Source organism: Papio anubis, chromosome 13 (assembly GCF_008728515.1).
Source record: "Papio anubis isolate 15944 chromosome 13, Panubis1.0, whole genome shotgun sequence".
NCBI lineage: Eukaryota > Metazoa > Chordata > Mammalia > Primates > Cercopithecidae > Papio > Papio anubis.
This window is the reverse complement of record NC_044988.1, coordinates 94,121,006-94,139,184: the sequence shown is the minus strand read 5'-3', so window position 1 is coordinate 94,139,184 and position 18,179 is coordinate 94,121,006. Positions and strand designations below refer to the sequence as shown.

The 18,179-nt window shown below is 41.6% G+C and overlaps 1 protein-coding gene across 2 annotated transcripts in view; it reads left to right on the top strand.

The window, feature by feature from the left end:
* NR6A1 (nuclear receptor subfamily 6 group A member 1) overlaps nt 1-18,179 on the top strand; it is a 259,222-nt gene that overhangs the window by 24,697 nt on the left and 216,346 nt on the right. For both annotated transcript variants that reach the window (XM_031654501.1, XM_031654502.1), the window contains exon 2: nt 12,724-12,765. In XM_031654501.1, coding sequence (XP_031510361.1) covers nt 12,724-12,765 — 42 coding nt within the window. The remainder of the gene's footprint in view (nt 1-12,723; nt 12,766-18,179) is intronic.

Here is an 18,179-nt window from a genome sequence, read left to right as displayed (position 1 = left end):
CCCTGCCTCAGCCTCTCGAGTAGGCAGGGAGAATTGTATAGGCACGCACCACCATGCCCGGCTAATTTTTGTATTTTTTAGTAGAGACGGGGTTTCCCATGTTGGCCAGGCTGGTCTTGAACTCTTGACTTCAGGTGATCCGCCCGCCTTAGCCTCCCAAAGCAAGGGTTACAGGCGTGAGCGACCGCACCCGGCCTGTTTCTTATAATTTTTTTTTTTTAGACAGAGATTTACTCTTGTTGCCCAGGCTGGAGTGCCATGGCACGATCTCGGCTCATTGCAACCTCTGCCTCCCGGGTTCAAGCGATTCTCCTGCCTCAGCCTCCCGAGTAGCTGGGATTACAGGCATGCGCCACTACGCCCGGCTAATTTTGTATTTTTAGTAGAGATGGGATTTCTCCATGTTGGTCAGGCTGGTCTTGAACTCCTGACCTCAGGTGATCTGCCTGCCTCGGCCTCCCAAAGTGCTGGGATTACAGGTGTGAGCCACTGTGCCCTGCCAGGATTTTTTAAATGTATGTTTCTGTTTATAAAAACAATATATTTTAATCAGAAAAGTAGAATGGAGGAGGAAAAATTAGTTATACTTAGAGATAATCACTAAGAGAAATTAGACCAAAGTGTTTTTTTTTTTTTTTAATGCATATATGTATTGGAATATACCTGAGCTCATTCCAGGAATACAGTTTTACGTTATATTTTTAATATGGTATTTGCCCTTTGTAAACTCTTGGAAAACATTTATAGTGTTTGCAAATATTCCATTGAATAAGTGTACCATCATTTAATCATTTTCCTGTGTTTGAATTTTTAGATGGCCTCGAGTTTTGTACTATTTTCTTTATTTCTGATTCTTAGAATAGATTCCTAGGATTGATCCAGAGGGATAAACATTTTCTAGGCCCTCATGCATCCATCTTCCATTTTTATATGGAGATTTTAAAGAAAATAAGGAAAAAGGTACATTCTGCCACATGGGGGGACATCTCTTTGATTGTATCTGCACCTTACTAATGGATTTCCTGAGCAGAGCTGGCTGCTTCTCTTCCATCAAACCATCTGTTGAGGATGGTGTGGGGCACTTTCTGAAATGACTTTGAAAGCTCTCTGACCATGTCCAAACAAACTCCTTGGTCAGTAAATCAGTCTTCAAAATGACAATGAACAAGTAAAAACATCTTCGCTTCCTTCAGTAGCTGCTTCTGACATCGGCATCTTGGATTTTTCAGGAGGTGACTTGTAAATGGGATCAAGTAAGGTGTGGTATTCTTTTTGGACTTTGAGGCCCTTCTGTTATGGGAGCATCAGGGTTGCTCTTTGAAATTATGCCAAATTCCCATCCACCCGGCTGTTGCAGAGCATGTACTATGAAAAGGTAGGGTTTTATTAGTCAAGATGCTTTCAATAGAAGTTCTCTTGTTTTGACTTCTGTGGCTCTTTCCATGTAATGGAGTACAATGATAAGTTTAAGTCTATAAAATGGAGACAATTGTAGCTACTTTTCAGTAAGAATTCATATAAAGTGTCAAGCTGACGCCTGGTGCATAGTAATAGATTCAATAAATGGCAACTGACAGATTGTTGTATACATTTTCTTATATTTTTCTGTATTAAGTATTTTGCATTTTGAAATTTATTTTATTTTCTTTTTTCTTTTTTTTTTTTTTTTTGAGACAAGGTCTTGCTCTGTCACCCAGGCTGGAGTGCAGTGATACTGGCTCACTGCGGCCTCAACCTCCCAGGCTCAGGCGGTCTCCCACTTCAGCCTCCCAAGTATCAGGGACTACAGGTGCATGCCACCGTGCCCAGCTGATTGAAAAAGACAGACATTTTGTTGTTGTTGTTGTAGAGATCTCACTATGTTGCCCAGGCTGGTTTTCAATTCCTGAGTTCAAGGGATCCTCCTGCCTTGGCCTCCCAGAGTTCTGAGATTAACGGGCATGAGCCACTGTGGCTGGCCTTGAAATTTCTTAACCTCCAAGCTAAATGAAGGATTATTAACAGTCCCTTTTGTTCCTCCAGAGAACCAGAAATTGTAAATGAAAAATGCCAGAGAATCATCAGTACATGCAGTTTTCTGAGAAATACCTGTGCTATAATTCCATAGAAACGCTAATGGCCTCTGACTCATCAGATTGAATTGCCTTCCTAAACTGTTTTCACCTTTTAATTCTGTAGCTACAGCCTTGAAAGCTGTGTACTGTCTTTATTTTTTTTTTTTAATGTTTTAAAATTGAAATGTCGTAATCTTGGGCTGGCTTTTCTGCCTTCAGTCTGGTTTCAAGGCTGTAATTGCAAAGCTAGAAGCCAGCAAAACTATATACTATATGAAAGGTGATGTAGGTTGCTCAGATGGAAGTTGTTAATGTTTCCATAGAAATATAGACACTTGTATACTGCATTTAAGCTGAGCAAATACGTGGGCATAGTATCCCCCTAAGATTTCATGTTAAGAAAATTACATTAGGAAAAGGGTATTGATTTTGTTGCACTTTTAAAAATGTGACCATGACCTTTGTAGGTGGATAAAAGAAAATACTACTTGAAGCTTAGAGCCAGATACCTTTTGCTATGTGGACTTGTAGTGCTATGTTCCTGCATTGAAAAGCATTTTCTGTTATTCTTGAAGTATGGTTTGTCAGGTTGCCTGTGAGAAACAAAAGCTAATAGTCCAAGTGGCATCCCACTCACTGGATAAAAAAGCAAGAGGCAGGTGTGAATTTAATCAGCCAGTCCAAGAAAAATGTTCCTATATCTGCCTAGGTCTGGATCTGATTGCAGGCTGCAGATATGACTGTAAGGCAGGCTGTGTAGTTCATGTTTGTTACTTCCCCCACCGAAAAAAAGCTGCATTCCTTCTCAGCCTCATGCCAGAGCCATTCATTGTACCAACAGGAGACTAGAAGATAGAGTTGAGGAAGGGCTCCCCCATAGGGAAGTTTCTAGAATCTAAGGGAGGGCCATGGATGGCTTGCCATGTGTATTTTGGCTACCTCAACAAAGCTCTTTTATTTTTAGTTTTAATTTATTAAAAAAAATTTTTTTTTTGAGACAGAGTCTCGCTCTGTGGCCCAGGCTGGAGTGCAGTGGCACCATCTCAGCTCACTGCAACCTCCACTTCCCGGGTTCAAGCGATTCTCCTGCCTCAGCCTCCTGAGTAGCTGGGACTACAGGCGCGTACCACCATGCCCGGCTAATTTTTTGTATTTTTACTAGAGACGGGGTTTCACTGTATTAGCCAGGACGGTGTCCATCTCCTGACCTCGTGATCCACCCACCTCGGCCTCCCAAAGTGCTGAGATTACAGGTGTGAGCCACAGTGCCTGGCTGCTCTTTTATTTTTTATTTTTATTTTTTGAGATGGAGTTTCACTCTTCTTGCCCAGACTGGAGTGCAGTGGCGCGATCTCGGCTCACCGCAACTTCTACCTCCCGAGTTCAAGCAATTCTCCTGCTTCAGCCTCTCGAGTAGCTGGGATTACAGGCATGCGCCACTATGCCCGTCTAATTTTGTATTTTTAGTAGAGACGGGGTTTCTCCATGTTAGTCAGGCTGGTCTCAAACTCCGGACCTCAGGTGATCTGCCCGCCATGGCCATCCAAAGTGCTGGGATTACAGGCGTGAGCCACCGCGCCCGGCTTCTTTTATTTTTTTACAACTCCTTGTGCTTTTAGTTTTCTGGTTGAAATTTTAGAGCCCCTGCATTGAAGTAATCAGAGTTGGGCTGTTATTGACAAACTTCCTAGGTGTATACATATATTTTCAGTCACTGTTGCCTATAGAATAAAAACCAAAAACTCTTCATGTATGGCAGTTGAAGGTCTTTATGATACGGCTCTGCTGAGATTCCAGTCAAGTCAAATTACCAAGTGACATTCTGTTTTTTCTCTCTATTTAGTGCTTTCACATGCTGCTTCCTCTAAATATGTTTCTCAGTTAGCCCTGTTTGCCTGGTGAATTCCTATCTCCTCTCTGTGCTCCTGGCTCCATGATTGCTGCTTCTCCTCTCCCTGATATCGATCATGGCTACCGAGCACTTTCACTGACCTAAGTGCATCATATCATTGAGTACTCATAACCATCTACAGATGAGGAAATTGGCCCAGAGAGGTGAAGTCATTTCCTAAGCTAACACAATTAGTAAGTAATGGTGCCAGGACTCAAACCTATTCCGAAATAAAAATTTATGCTCTTTCTACTCTCTACTGCTTCCCAGTTGTATCATGTCCATCTGTCCCATAGTGTTAATTTTTTCAAAAATATTGTTTCAACTTTTTTCTTCAGTAGGCTTTAATCTTTTTAAAAATTGTGATAAAATATACATAGCATAAAATTTACCGTTTTAACCATTTGAAGTGTACAACTTAGCAGCATTAAGTGCATTTACATTGTCAGGCTGTACAGTTATTTTTGTCTGCTCTGTACTCCTAGATACTATTAGTTCTCTGTAGTCAGTCTTATTCACATCTCTACTTTCCAGACCTCTGGCCTGTTACAATATGGGTAGATACTTAATATTTGAAGGAGTAAGTGACTGCATTTGCAGGCTGATGATAACAGCTGACACAGCTATAAATTGGCTAGTAAATAATACTGGCCTAAATAAACATTTCCATATATTTATTTTTTATGCTGTAACACAGTCAAAAATATGTGGTGTGACAAATTTAGAAAGAGGGACAACTTCTAGGTTTTCACTGTTTCATAGCCACCAGTTTCATATGGCCATTTAAATTAAGAGTAAAGTTAAAAATTCAGTTTCTCATTCATGCCAGTCACATTCCAGGTACTCATTGGCCTCATGTAGCTAGTGGCAACTGTATTGGACAGTGTAGATATATGACATTTTCATCATTGTCGAAATTTCTATTGGACAGTGCTCATCTAGGCTTTAAAAGTTGAGAACAGTGAAATTGTTCTCTTGAAATTTGTTATTTTGGCAAGAAATTCATTGTAGTGGCATTGTGGCTTACCATTACTGTCTTTTGGTGAAAGAAACAGTTCTTCAAACATTTATTGAGCAGCCTTTCCTGGGTCATGTCTCAGGCCTAGGGCTGGGGTTATCTTTGGGGCTGAGACTAGATCTGACCTATTTAGTCAGAGTTTTATTGGATGCCAAATCATGATCGGGGAGACAAGGTAGATGGGAAACTGATACAACTGACTAGGTCCAGGAAAGACCAGTGAATGACTGTTGTATATCAGTAGAAAACTGGGGTAAAGATTTTTAGCTTTTTCTTGGGGATCCTGGAAAACAGACTTCTCTAGAACCTTGGGTTCTCTGAATTCAGGTTCTAGTGGTCCTGATCATGATGTGGTTGTGGTGTGTAAAGCACAGGAGCCTGTGGGAGCATAGAAGAGACACACAGAACTCATCAGAGCAATTTCAAGATCTGTTTTGACTTTTGGCTTTCTTAGTCCTACAAGCCCTGTGTCACTGTATCTCACGTTTGTGTAAGACTTGAATTGCAGTTGACTAAGTGAAATAATATTATCTCATATTTAATTAAAACATTTGAATTTCAAATTTGCAGATGTGTTTGTTTTTTGGATTTTGAAACCAGTCTTTTTCTTCCTCATAGGTCCTGGAAAAGCTATAGGTTCAGCCATGTTGTTTGTAGTGCCTAACTCAGACTTGAGTGTTTGCAGGAAAGGGAGGGGGGGAATTAGAGGAGACCTGACTTGAGTCCTTATGTCAGTGGTAAGTAAAGGTTGACTCAGGTAGAGAAAATAGCACGTGTAAAAGAGTTGAGGCCAAAGAGCATGTTGAATTCTGGGAACCATGATGTACTTCAGTGTGGATGGAGTATACACTGTTGGGTAGGATGCTATGAAAAGCAAGAGATAAAGTGGTCGGCAAATCATGTGGGATACATACAACTTCTGTTTTGTAGAAAGAGATGTTTGATTAGAATTGTAGAATTTTACCTTTTAAGGGCCTTAATCTTACATATGGGTTATTGAGGCTTCAAAAGAGACTGAGTAACTGGCAGAGTGTTAACCAGAGTCCATGTCTCTGTTGCACTATACTGTCTTCCTACAGTCAAACTAAAACATGGCTTTAGTAACACTAACACATTATAGATTATAATTAGCTAGTGTTTCACGCTTTAATTTGCTAACTGGTAAGACTCAGAAGTTTATTTAAGTTACTGTCATGGTAAATGTACAATTTGATAGTCAAAATATCAAAAAGGAAAAAGATCAGTGACCTTTTAATATCTCATGATAGCCAGTCACAATTTGAGGGATCAGTGGTCATTTTCTTTTTGTCAGATGTGTGGTGGTGCACACCCGTAGTCTCAGCTACTTGGGAGGCTGAAGTGGGAGGGTTGCTTGGGTCCTAGAGGTCAAGGCTGCAGTGAGCCATGATTGTGCCACTGCACCGCAGCCTGGGCTACAGAAGCAAGACCTTGTTTAAAAAGCAAACAAAATGCCTATTTGAAGAAGAGCTTGTCAACTGGAACTTTCTCTTGTATGAAATAAGATTCCTAGACTTAGAGCCATTTGCTTGATTAACTTGCCATAAAGTAGATGATTTACATATATTCACCAAATCTCGCAACAATTGAATGTGATGGTTATTTTATCCTCATTTCAAGACATGGGTTTGGAGTAGTTAATTTGGTAATAGCAAATCTGGGATTTGAATCTACTTCTATCTCATACACATACCCTCACTGCCTCCGGTTTTTTTTTTTTTTTGAAATGGAATCTAGCTCTGTTGTCCAGGCTGGAGTGCAATGATGTGATCTGGGCTCACTGCAACCTCTGCCTTCCAAGTTCAAGCAATTCTCCTGCCTCCCGAGTAGCTGGGCTTATAGGCACCCGCCACCACCAAAATTAGCCCAGCTAATTTTTGTATTTTTGTATTTTTTTTTTTTTTTTTAGATGGAGTCTCTCTCACTTTGTCGTCCGGGCTGGAATACAGTGATGTGATCTGGGCTCACTGCAATCTCTGCCTCCCAAGTTCAAGCAATTCTCCTGCCTCAGCCTCCTGAGTAGCTGGGATTATAGGCACCCGCCACTACCAAAATTAGCCCAGCTAATTTTTGTATTTTTGTATTATTATTATTATTATTTTTAAGATGGAGTCTCGCTTTGTCGTCTGGGCTGGAGTGCAGTGGGGTGATTTTGGTTCACTGCAACCTCTGCTTCCCAGGTTCAAGCGATTCTCTTGCCTCACCTCCCCCGCCGAGTAGCTAGGACTACAGGTGTGCGCCACCACGCCTGGCTAATTTTTGTATTTTTAGTAGAGAGGTTTCACTTTGTTGGCCAAGCTGGTCTCAAACTCCTGACCTTGTGATCCTCCCACCTCGGCCTCCCAAAGTGCTGGGATTACAGGTATGAGCCACTGCACCCGGCCTAATTTTTGTATTTTTAGTAGGGATGGAGTTTTACCATGTTGGTCAGGGTGGTCTTGAACTCCTGACCTCAGGTGATCCACCTGCCTCGGCCTCCCAAAATGCTGGGATTATAGATGTGAGCCATTGTGCCTGGCCCCATGTCCTTTTCAGTATGTATTTATCTTCCTAGTTAAACTGAGGCAAGTGAATATAACCTTTGCAGTAACATTTCAGATTGCCTGTGTGCACACTGACTTGGTGATGTCATCTTAGGAACCAATCTGTTTCTTGTCTGTCTGTTTCTTTGGAAAGCAATTTAAGTCACCAACCAAAGACCCTGGATTTCTCAGAATATTTCCTGATCTGTTTAATATGTTGTGTTCTGTGAGACAGGTGGGTTTGGGGGTATGTTTGTTTATTTATGAAGCTTAAGAGCCTGCTTTCTTTTTATTTTGTTTTGTTTTGAGACAGAGTCTTGCTCTGTTGCCCAGGCTGGAGTGCAGTGGCACGATCTCCGCTCACTGCAACCTCTGCCTTCTGGGTTAAAGTGCTTCTCTTGCCTCAGCCTCCTGAGTAGCTGTGACTACAGAAGTGTGCCACCATGCCTGACTAATTTTTGTATTTTTAGTAGAAACGGGGTTTTACTATGTTGGCCAGGCTGTTCTTGAACTCCTAACCTCGTGATCTGCCTACCTCTGTCTCCCAAAGTGCTGGAATTACAGGCATGAGCCACTGCGCCCTGCCTAATTTTTGTATTTGTAGTAGAGATGGGGTTTCACCATGTTGGTCAGGCTGGTCTTGAACCCCTGACCTCAGGTGATCCACCGCACTCAGTGTCTTTTTTTTTGTTTTTATTTTTGAGAAGGAGTCTTGCTCTATCCCCCAGGCTGGAGTGCAGTGGCATAATCTTGGCTCACTACAACCTCTGCCTCCGTGTTCAAGTGATTTTCCTATCTCAGCCTCCTAAGTAGCTGGGATTACAGGTGTGCACTGCCACGCCAGGCTAATTTTTGGTGTTTTTTTTTGGTAGAGATGGGGTTTCACCATTTTTGCCATGCTGGTCTCAAACTCCTGACCTCAAGTGATCCACCCACCTTGGCCTTCCAAAGTGTTGGGATTACAGGTATGAGCCACGGTGCCCGGCCAAGAGTCTGCTTTCTACTGAACAACTCTGATTGCCTTTGAGTTGAATCTAATTGAAGAAATCCAATTTAATGTACATTTGGGGTTACATCTAGCAGTGGTTTGGGTTCTAGCTAACAATCATTTTGCCAGCTAGATGTGGTTGCTGAGAATCAGGGCAAAACTCTGCTTGACAACAGTAGCCAGCTGTGGCCATTTCATTGCCTTGTGGTCAGTAGGTATGTGGTTTGTAGGTAAGATTAACATTGTTCTCCATATATCCTCAAGGCTCCTGCATTAGTGATGATCTGTAAAACCGGAGACAACATATTAGCAGTGGTCTCAGGACTAAGTGGAGGGAATGTAGATGTAATTACTGAATTCTATAATCAGGATCTTTGTGACCCTTGGAGGAATTTTTTTAAGGCAAATATAGAGGCCTTCTTTCTTCAGGAAGTGGCAAACATCTGGAATCACCACATCCAGCAGTTTACAGGCTGAAAATGTAAAAAGTTCAAGAACCACAGCAAGTAACCAAAGTGACATTAGTGATGTTAGGGTTCCATCCCAGGTCTTTGAGGATGATGCCATGAATGGTTTAATAGTAACTCTCCTATAATCTACACTTTGCTTCCATAGATACAGCACTGAATTGGATGGACCCTAGAGATTAGTTAGTAGCAGCTTACATATATAGAGCTCTTACTTTGTCAAGTACTGTGCAAAGCCTTTATATTCACTGTCTCGTTCAATTATTTTTTGAGACTGGGTCTCACTCTGTTGCCCAGGCCGGAGTGTAGTGGCACGATCATGGCTCACTGCAGCCTCGACCTCCTAAGGTCAGGTGATCGTCTACCTCAGCCTCCCAAGTAGGTGGGATTACAGGCATGCACCACCACACCTGGCTAACTTTTGTATTTTTTTGATAGAGATAGGGTTTCACCATGTTGTCCAGGCTAGTCTCCAACTCCTGGGCTCAAGCGATCCTCCTGCTTCAGCCTCCCAAAGTGCTGGGATTACAGGCATGCACCACTGTACCTGGTGTCATTTAATTCTTTTGACATCCCTGTAAGGTAGGTGCTGTTGCTGATCCCAATTTACAACAAAGTTAGGGTCAATTCTGCTTGGATCATGTGGCCTTTGAATAGAAGTCTGCAAAGAAAAATCAGAGTGCCATTAACAGAATAAGGGGGGAGTGGTTGCTAGGCAGATAAAAGCAATAGATGTCCATCTTAAATATTTTACTTAGTATTTTATTTGTTTTTGAGTCACCCTCTATTTTTGTTTGATCAGTTACTTGAGTTCACAACAATGGGTACTTTCAGAAGGTACATTAGGCTTTGTTCCTTTTTTGAGACTTCTAGTACAGTCCTTTCATTTAATGTCCAAAGTAGTCTGAGGCACAGAATAGGGAGTGACTTACCTAAAGTCATATAACTAAAGGTGGCTTGAGTTAGAACTTAGGAGAGTTCTAACCTTCCCATTGTACCAGCCTGCTTTCCTGTACTTTTGTCCTGTTTCTGAGTCAATTTACATGAAATGAAGTTTATTCTCAGTTTCACTTCTGGCACGATGTTCAACATTCAGTCCATGTATAACGAGGAGTTAGTTTCTCATTGCCTGGTGCTATGGTCTGAATGTGTGTGATCCCCCTGAATTCACATATTGAAATCCTAACCTCCAAGGTGATGGTATTAGCATAGGGGCCTTTTGAGAGGTGATTGTTCCAGTATAAGAGAGACCCTAAGGAGCTCATTCTACCATGTGAGAACAGTGGTAAGGTACCATCTATGAACCATAAAATGGGCTCTCACTAGACACCAAATCTACGAGCACCTTGATCTTGGACTTCACGGCTCCAGAACTGTGAGACTTAGTTTATGGTATTTTATTATAGCAGTCTGAATATACGAAGACACCTGGCATCTCTCCATGGCTTTTCTGATTCCCATTGCCTTTATGTAGAGGGGTTTAAAGCTGGTCTGAGATCAGCCACTTTAAGCAGCTTCTAAATTCTGGTATTTCAGATCCAGTCTCCTCATTTAGGCTTTACACACACTATTCAGACTAGACTTTAGATTTTCTGATTCTATGACTTTCTTCCCTAGACTGTGATCTAGAGGCAGGGTTGTGTGTTCTGTTTAGTTGATCCCGCATTTCAGCACCTTCCATAATGTGCCCAGAACTGTTCTGGCCAGAAGCAGCTCTGCAGATGGATAAGGCACAGGCCCTAGCCTTGAAGATCTCACTATGTAGTGGAAGAGGCAGGTATTTAAATTATTCCTTTATTGTTTGGTGAATGCTGGTGAGGCCTCTTCTGTTTTCCATATTTCATTGTTGTGATATTAGAACTGAATCTTAAAAGATGAATTGTTTTACCAAGTGGAGGAGGAGGAGGAATCACAGAAAGGCAAGAAAGAATGCGGCATATTTGATGTGGTCACAACAGCCCAGAATTGCAAAGGACTTTAAAAGTTGTGATGCTTAAGCTGGGCTTTCTCTAATCACAACACTTTGGGAGGCGAAGATGGTCAGCTCACTTGAGGTCAGGAGTTTGAGACCAGCCTGGCCAACAGGATGAAACTCATCTCTACTAAAAATACGAAAATTAGCTGGGCATGGGCAGGTGCCTGTGATCCCAGCTGCTCAGGAGACTGAGGCAGGAGAATCACTTGAACCCAGGAGGCGCAGAGGTTGCAGTGAGCCGAGATCGCATCACTGCGCTCTAGCTGGGTGATAGAGCAAGACTGCATCTCAAACAAAAACAAAGTGTTTAAGCAGTTGGCCTGCTACATGAATCTCATTTCTCCCCCATGACTGCTAGTTTTTGGTTTGGCTTTTGGTCGCCCAGTTTTGACAGAAGTTACTCTCATGCCCCTCTAGTCCTAATTTTGCTCCCTTTTTTTGTTTTATTTTTTGAGACAGGGTCTTACTCTGTCACCCAGGCTGGAGTACAATGGTGCAATCTCGGCTCACTGCAGCCTCCACCTCCCAGGCTCAAAAGATTCTCCTGCCTCAGCCTCCCAATTAGCTGGGATTACAGCCAAGTGCCATCATGCCTGGCTAGTTTTTGTATTTTTAGTAGAGACAGGGTTTCACCCGGTTGGCCAGGCTGGTCTTGAACTCCTGGCCTCAAGTCATCTACTCGTTTCGGCCTCCTAGAGTGCTGGGATTACAGGCATGAGCCACTGCACCCAGCATCAAGATCCATTATTTTTGAATTTACTGGTGAAATACTACAGTTGTTTACTGAACGGCTACTACGTGCTAGGCTTGTGAGAGGTAATGGGGTTAAAGCTGTTAAAACAAGGCAGGTTGGATCCCTGCCCTCATGGAACAGTCTCATTGTGGTCAGACACTGAACAAGTAGTTCCTTGTTGATGAGTGCTATGAGGAAGCAAGCACAGGTGTTAGAGATAATTATAACCAGGGATTTGACCTTGTGTGTGAGACAAGGGTGAAAGAGGCAAGAGAAAACTTTTCTGAGGAAATATTTAAACTGAGGAAGAGTAGAAAGCAAACAGGAGAAAGTATGCAGCCATTCCAGGAAAAACAAAACCTTTCATCAACGATGGATAGAGGACCTACTATGTTTACCATTCCTTGTGCTTAATTTCTCTCTCCAGTGTGATAGTTATACACCAGCTAGACAAATGTAGCTCATACTTTCTGGGTCCGAGCATATGAAATGTGAAGTGTGCTTTGAGAGGTATTTATTCCAACCTGAATAGCATACTTACTAATGGGAAAATTGCTTCCATTTGTTTGTATAGGTAAAATTCTTCAGCATTTGTGAAAAATTTACATGATATTACAGTGATATTTGTGTAAGTTAATATTTTATATATTTTGCTTTCTTTTGTGAGAGAATTAGCAGTGTTGAACAGAATTTATGACAGGTATTAAATGAATTGTAATTTTCCTGTGAGTTTTTATTCCAACGGACATTGCCATGATAACTCATAATTACTTGTGCTGTTGTATATTGAGCTCCTACTGTGTGGCAAGGCCTGTGGTAAGCATTTTATTTTGGTAACTTGTTTAATCCTCATTACAATTCTGTGGTAAGTGCTTTTATCGGTTTTTGTATCCCTACATATCACAGGGATATGTAGTAGCTAAATATTAGAGCTAGGATTGAAACCTAAATTGACTTCTGAGTATAGATTTCCCCCCCACTGTATGATACTTCGTATTTGGAGTCAGCTTGAAGTAACTCACAAATTGTAATTTTTTTCCTATTGTTTTCTCTTTAGGTTTCTGTCAGGATGAATTGGCAGAGCTTGACCCAGGCACTAGTAAGTTCTCAATGTTACCCAATATTCTGTGGTAAGAAAAGGATGTGTGTGTACACTTTTAAGTGAATAACTTAAGGTGTCATTGATAAGCCTTACTTTATTGACTCTCAGATTTTATTTCACTTTTTTTTTTTTTTTTTTTTTTTTTTTTGGAGGCGGGTCACCAGCTCTGCCGCCGGGCTGGAGTGCAGTGGCGGATCTCCAGCTCACTACAAGCTCCATGCCTCCCCGGGTTCACGCCATTCTCCTGCCTCAGCCTCCCGAGTAGCTGGGACCTACAGGCATGCCCTCGCCCACAGTTTTTGCTGTTGCCCCAGTAGAGATGGGGTTTCATGGTGTTAAGCCAGGATGGTCTCGATCTCCTGACCTCGTGATCCGCCCATCTCGGCCTCCCAAAGTGCTGGGATTACAGGCTTGAGCCACCGCGCCCGGCCTTTATTTCACTTTAATTTGTAATTATAGGAAGGGCATTCTGTCTTTTCTAGTTATGCTATCTTCTGATATTATCCAATGGCCAGGATCTATCTGTTTAATGGAAAGTTGGTTTGCTGAAAATTTCTGTTTAATACCAGTCTCCTTGCTTTGTTCTCCATCCCTCCATGAAACCAACAAAAATAAAAATTGTACTTTGAAGCTAGGCGCGGTGGCTGACGCCTGTAATCCCAGCACTTTGGGAGGCTGAGGCGGGTGGATCAGGAGTTCGAGACCAGCTTGGCCAACATAGTGAAACCCTGTCTCTACCAAAAATACAAAAATCAGCCGGGCGCGGTGGCGGGTGTCTGTAGTCCCAGCTACTCGGGAGGCTGAGGCTGGAGAATTGCTTGAATCCGGGAGGTGGAGTTGCTGTGAGCCAAGATCATGCCATTGCATTCCAGCCTGGGTGACAAGAGCAAAACTCTACCTCAAAAAAAAAAAAAAAAAAAAATTATATTTGCACTTATGCACATGGACGACTGTATACTCACAAACACTTCTAAAATATTGATAGTTTTGAAATAATTTCTTTCAAAGAAGCGTTTTGTTTAGTTTAGAAATTTTAATTGATAACCTTTGTAGTACAGTTTAATTTTCATTTACAGTCTTATGGTTAAGATATGAGAGTATCATTTCAAGGTCTAATTAAATGATGCTTTTCAGGACTATGTGAGTCTTCATCATAGATAATCATTTGAATTTCCAGTTCTGCCTAAATGTGGTGGCATGCACCATTCTGGGACACATACTCATAATGGTTAGAAATAGGGCATGGGAGTATCCAGTGTATACAGATACTCCCATGATGTCGGCTCACTGCAACTTCTGACTCCTGGGTTCAAGTGATTGTCCTGCCTCAGCCTCCCGAGTAGCTGGGACTACAGGCATGCACTACCACGCCTGGCTAATTTTTGTGTTTTTAGTAGAGACGGGGTTTCACCATATTGATCAGGCTGGTCTTGAACTCCTGACCTTGTGATCTGCCTGCCTCGGCCTCCCAAAGTGCTAGGATTACAGGCGTGAACCACCACACCTGGCCATGGTCCTTTCTTAGAAGCATTTTTGAACATTAGGAAGGACATTGAGATGCCCTGTAACCTTTCAGACAACTACACATAAAACATGCTAAATAGTTGATAACTCAGTTTGTTAAGCACTCAGTGTTCTCTCTGCTCCACACCCAGTTCTCTAGGCTCTAGGGATACACAGAAGTAAGTATAGCTCTTGTCCTTGTATATTATCAGTGTATTAGGAAATATTTGAAAGGACATTTTATAAACCTCTAGTTTAGCACTTAGTACCCAAACGTATTCTCTTTTTCTGCACCTAGTAGCAATTGCAAATGGCTAATGCCCATTTTCTGAGAAGGGTCCTTGATAGTCTCAGAAAAATTATTGTTGAATTCTTCTTTCTGGGTTAAGTAATACCAGCTCATTAAACATTTCTGCATAAAATTCCTAGCTAGATATGGCAATTTATAGACCTCTCTATTCCACGAGAATGAACAGACATTGAGACATAATTTTATACATCAGTATAGAATAGGAGTCACCAAAAAAAAAAAAAGACTAAAAAATTGTACTTACTGGCAGGGCGTGATAGCTCATGCCTGAAATTCCGGCACTTTGGGAGGCCAAGGTGGAAGGATCATTTGAACCCAGGATCAGGAGTTTGAGACCAGCCTGGGTAACATAGGGAGCCCCATCTCTACAAAGAAAATTTAAAAATTATCCAGGTGTGGTGGCATGTGCCTGTGGTCCCAGCTACTTGAGAAGGTGAGGTGGGAGGATTGCTTAAGGAGGAGGCTGCAGTTGAGCCATGATCACACCACTGTATTCCAGCCTAGGAGACACAGAGCAAGACCCCATCTCAAAAACAAAAAACAAACCAAAAAATTTGTACTTAGTGTATGTAGGTAATATTCCCAGTAATTCCTATACTGGGAAGTTAATGGTATTTTAATCTTTCTTTTTGAGGAAATATATAAGGATCTGATTATTCTAAAAATATTTAGGCCGGGCGCGGTGGCTCACGCCTGTAATTCCAGCACTTCGGGAGGCTCAGGCGGGTGGATCACCTGAGGTCAGGAGTTTGAGACCAGCCTGACCAATACGGAGAAACCCCGTCTCTACTGAAAATACAAAATTAGCTGGGCCTGGTGGCACATGTCTGTAATCCCAGCTACTCAGGAGGCTGAGGCAGGAAAATTGCTTGAACCCGGGAGGTGGAGGTTGCGGTGAGCCAAGATTATGCCATTGCACTCCAGCCTGGGCAACAACAGCGAGACTCTGTCTCAAAAAAAAAAAAAAATAATAATAATAATAATTAGACAAAATAAAATTTTATCTCAGTTTGTATCAATTTTGGGGTTCAAATGAGCGTGTTCAGCCCTACCAAGTGATAGGGAGCATCAAGACTGAGATGGGCAGTGTGTGTTGTGTTAAATTGTCTGTGGTTTTTGATACTGCATATTCTGGGGATTCTGACTAGGAAGGAATAACATCTCCTATGTTAATTCCATGTGACTTTTGTTTATTTAATTTAATTTTTTTGAGACAGGGTCTCACTCTTTTGCCCAAGCTGCAGTGCAGTGGCATAGTCATGGCTCACTGCAGCCTTGACCTCATGGGCTCAGGTGATCCTCCCACCTCAGTTTCCTGAGTAGCTGTGACTACATGTACACACCACCATGCCTGGCTGATTTTTGTATTTGTTTTTCTTTTTGAAATATTTTTAATTGAAATGATAAAAAAAAAAGAACAGTGATCATTTTAACCAAACTTTTACTTTACAAATATAAAAATATAATCAAAACTTGTTTCTTTCATACATTTTCTGTAAACATAATACCAGAAAAGTTCTCAAAGCCAAACTATAAATGATGCTTGTGTAGTATGATGTGAACACAATAACCAAAAGTTTAAATTTCTAATTACATGACCTTTCCCTCAACAGAACAGCATAATCAATATATCTTCCCAACTTATCTCTATTTTTATGATACGATCCATCACTAAAATACGAAATACACCTAAACTGGCTTAATCTAGACTTATCTAGGTTTTAGTAAGTTTTTTCCCCACAAAAACAAGCTTAATAAATATAATACAAGCTAATGTTAAAATGTGTTTTATGGCTCAAGTCAAATTACAGTATTAAGTTTCTCATCATGTATTTGAATAACAAAGGCAAACTGGTTGAAATGAGTCCAGTTTAACCCAAATAATCAGTGATGTATAACAAGTGGAGTAAGTATGAGAAAATCAAATCTTATGCTACAGAAAGCTGACTTATACTACAGTCAGCAACCACTAAGCCGCCTTTGGCAATGAAACATACAAAATTGCAAACTCTGAAGCAGTCTTAGTGATTGGCACATACTGTTCCAAACACTATGAACTAGTAAAAACATTAAGTTTGAGGATGAAAAGCTACCCCAAGCATTTTATCTCAAGTGACTGAGTGAGCACTTTATTTTTTGAGGCAGAGTCTCACTCTGTCAGCTAGGCTAGAGTGCAGTGGCGCAATCTTGGCTCACTGCAAACTCCACTTCCCGGGTTCACGCCATTCTCCTGTGTCAGCCGCCCAAAGTAGCTGAGATTATAGGCGCCCGCCACCCCACCCAGCTAATTTTTGTATTTTTTAGTAGAGATGGGGTTTCACCATCTTGTCCAGGCTGGTCTTGAACTCCTGACCTCATGACCCACCTGCGTCAGCCCCCCAAAGTGCTGGGATTACAGGTGTGAGCCACCTTCCCTGGCCGCAAGTACTTTAAAAATGAAGTCATGGCAGGGTGCGGTGGCTCACGCCTGTAATCCCAGCACTTTGGGAGGCCAAGGCAGGTGGATCACGAGATCAGGGGGTCAAGACCATCCCAGCTAACACAGTGAAACCCTGTCTCTACTGAAAATAAAAAAATAAAAAATAAAAAAATTTGCCAGGTGTGGTGGCAGGCGCCTGTAGTCCCAGCTACTTCGGAGGCTGAAGCAGGAGAAGGGCGTGAACCCCGGTAGGTGGAGCTTGCAGTGAGCCGAGATCACGCCACTGCACTCCAGCCTGGGCAACAGAGTGAGACTCTGTCTCAAAAAAAAAAAAAAGTAAATAAAATAAAAAAATAAAAATGAAGTCATTAGGCTGGGCACAGTGGCTCACACCTGTAATCCCAGTACTGTGGGAAGCTGAGGTGGGTAGATCATGAGGTCAGGAGATCGAGACCTTCCCGGCTAACACGGTGAAACTCCGTCTCTACTAAAATACAAAAAATAAGCCAGGCATGGTGGCACGTGCCTGTAGTCCCATCCACTCGGGAGGCTGAGGCAGGAGAATCGCTTGAACCTGGGAGGCGGAGGTTGCAGTGAGCCAAGATCAGGCCACTGCACTCCAGCCTGGGTGACAGAGTGAGACTGTGTCTAAAATAAATAAATAAATAAATAAAGTCATTAAAAAGCCGAGAACGTAAGAGTCACAGTATTTAAGAAAGTGAATTTTAAGCCAATTGCTTGGTGGCCTGCTGAATTTGAAGTAGTTCTATCTCTCACTTCTGATTAAACATGGAAGAAAACAGACTGGCTAATTTGGTTACACTTTGTCCAAATACAATGTTAACTTAATGGAACCCTGAAATATCCAAAATAATAACTGAATGCTAGTTACAAAACAATAATAAAAAGTTTAAAAGTCTTCCATATGTGCTGTTAACAGTACAAATTCAAGTGCAGAATTATTATGCCATTTTAAGTATTATCTACTTTATAAAAAAATCACAGTGGTCTTCATCACATGGCAAAAAAAAAACCACCAAATTTCACTTTTCTCCAAAGGAGTAAGTACATCCTAAATATAACTACAAACAACTGTGTAAAACTGTTTGTTATTTTTCCCCCAATCTACTAAACATTTTCCATTGTCATTTAGTAGTTTTACATAGAATATGCACTACA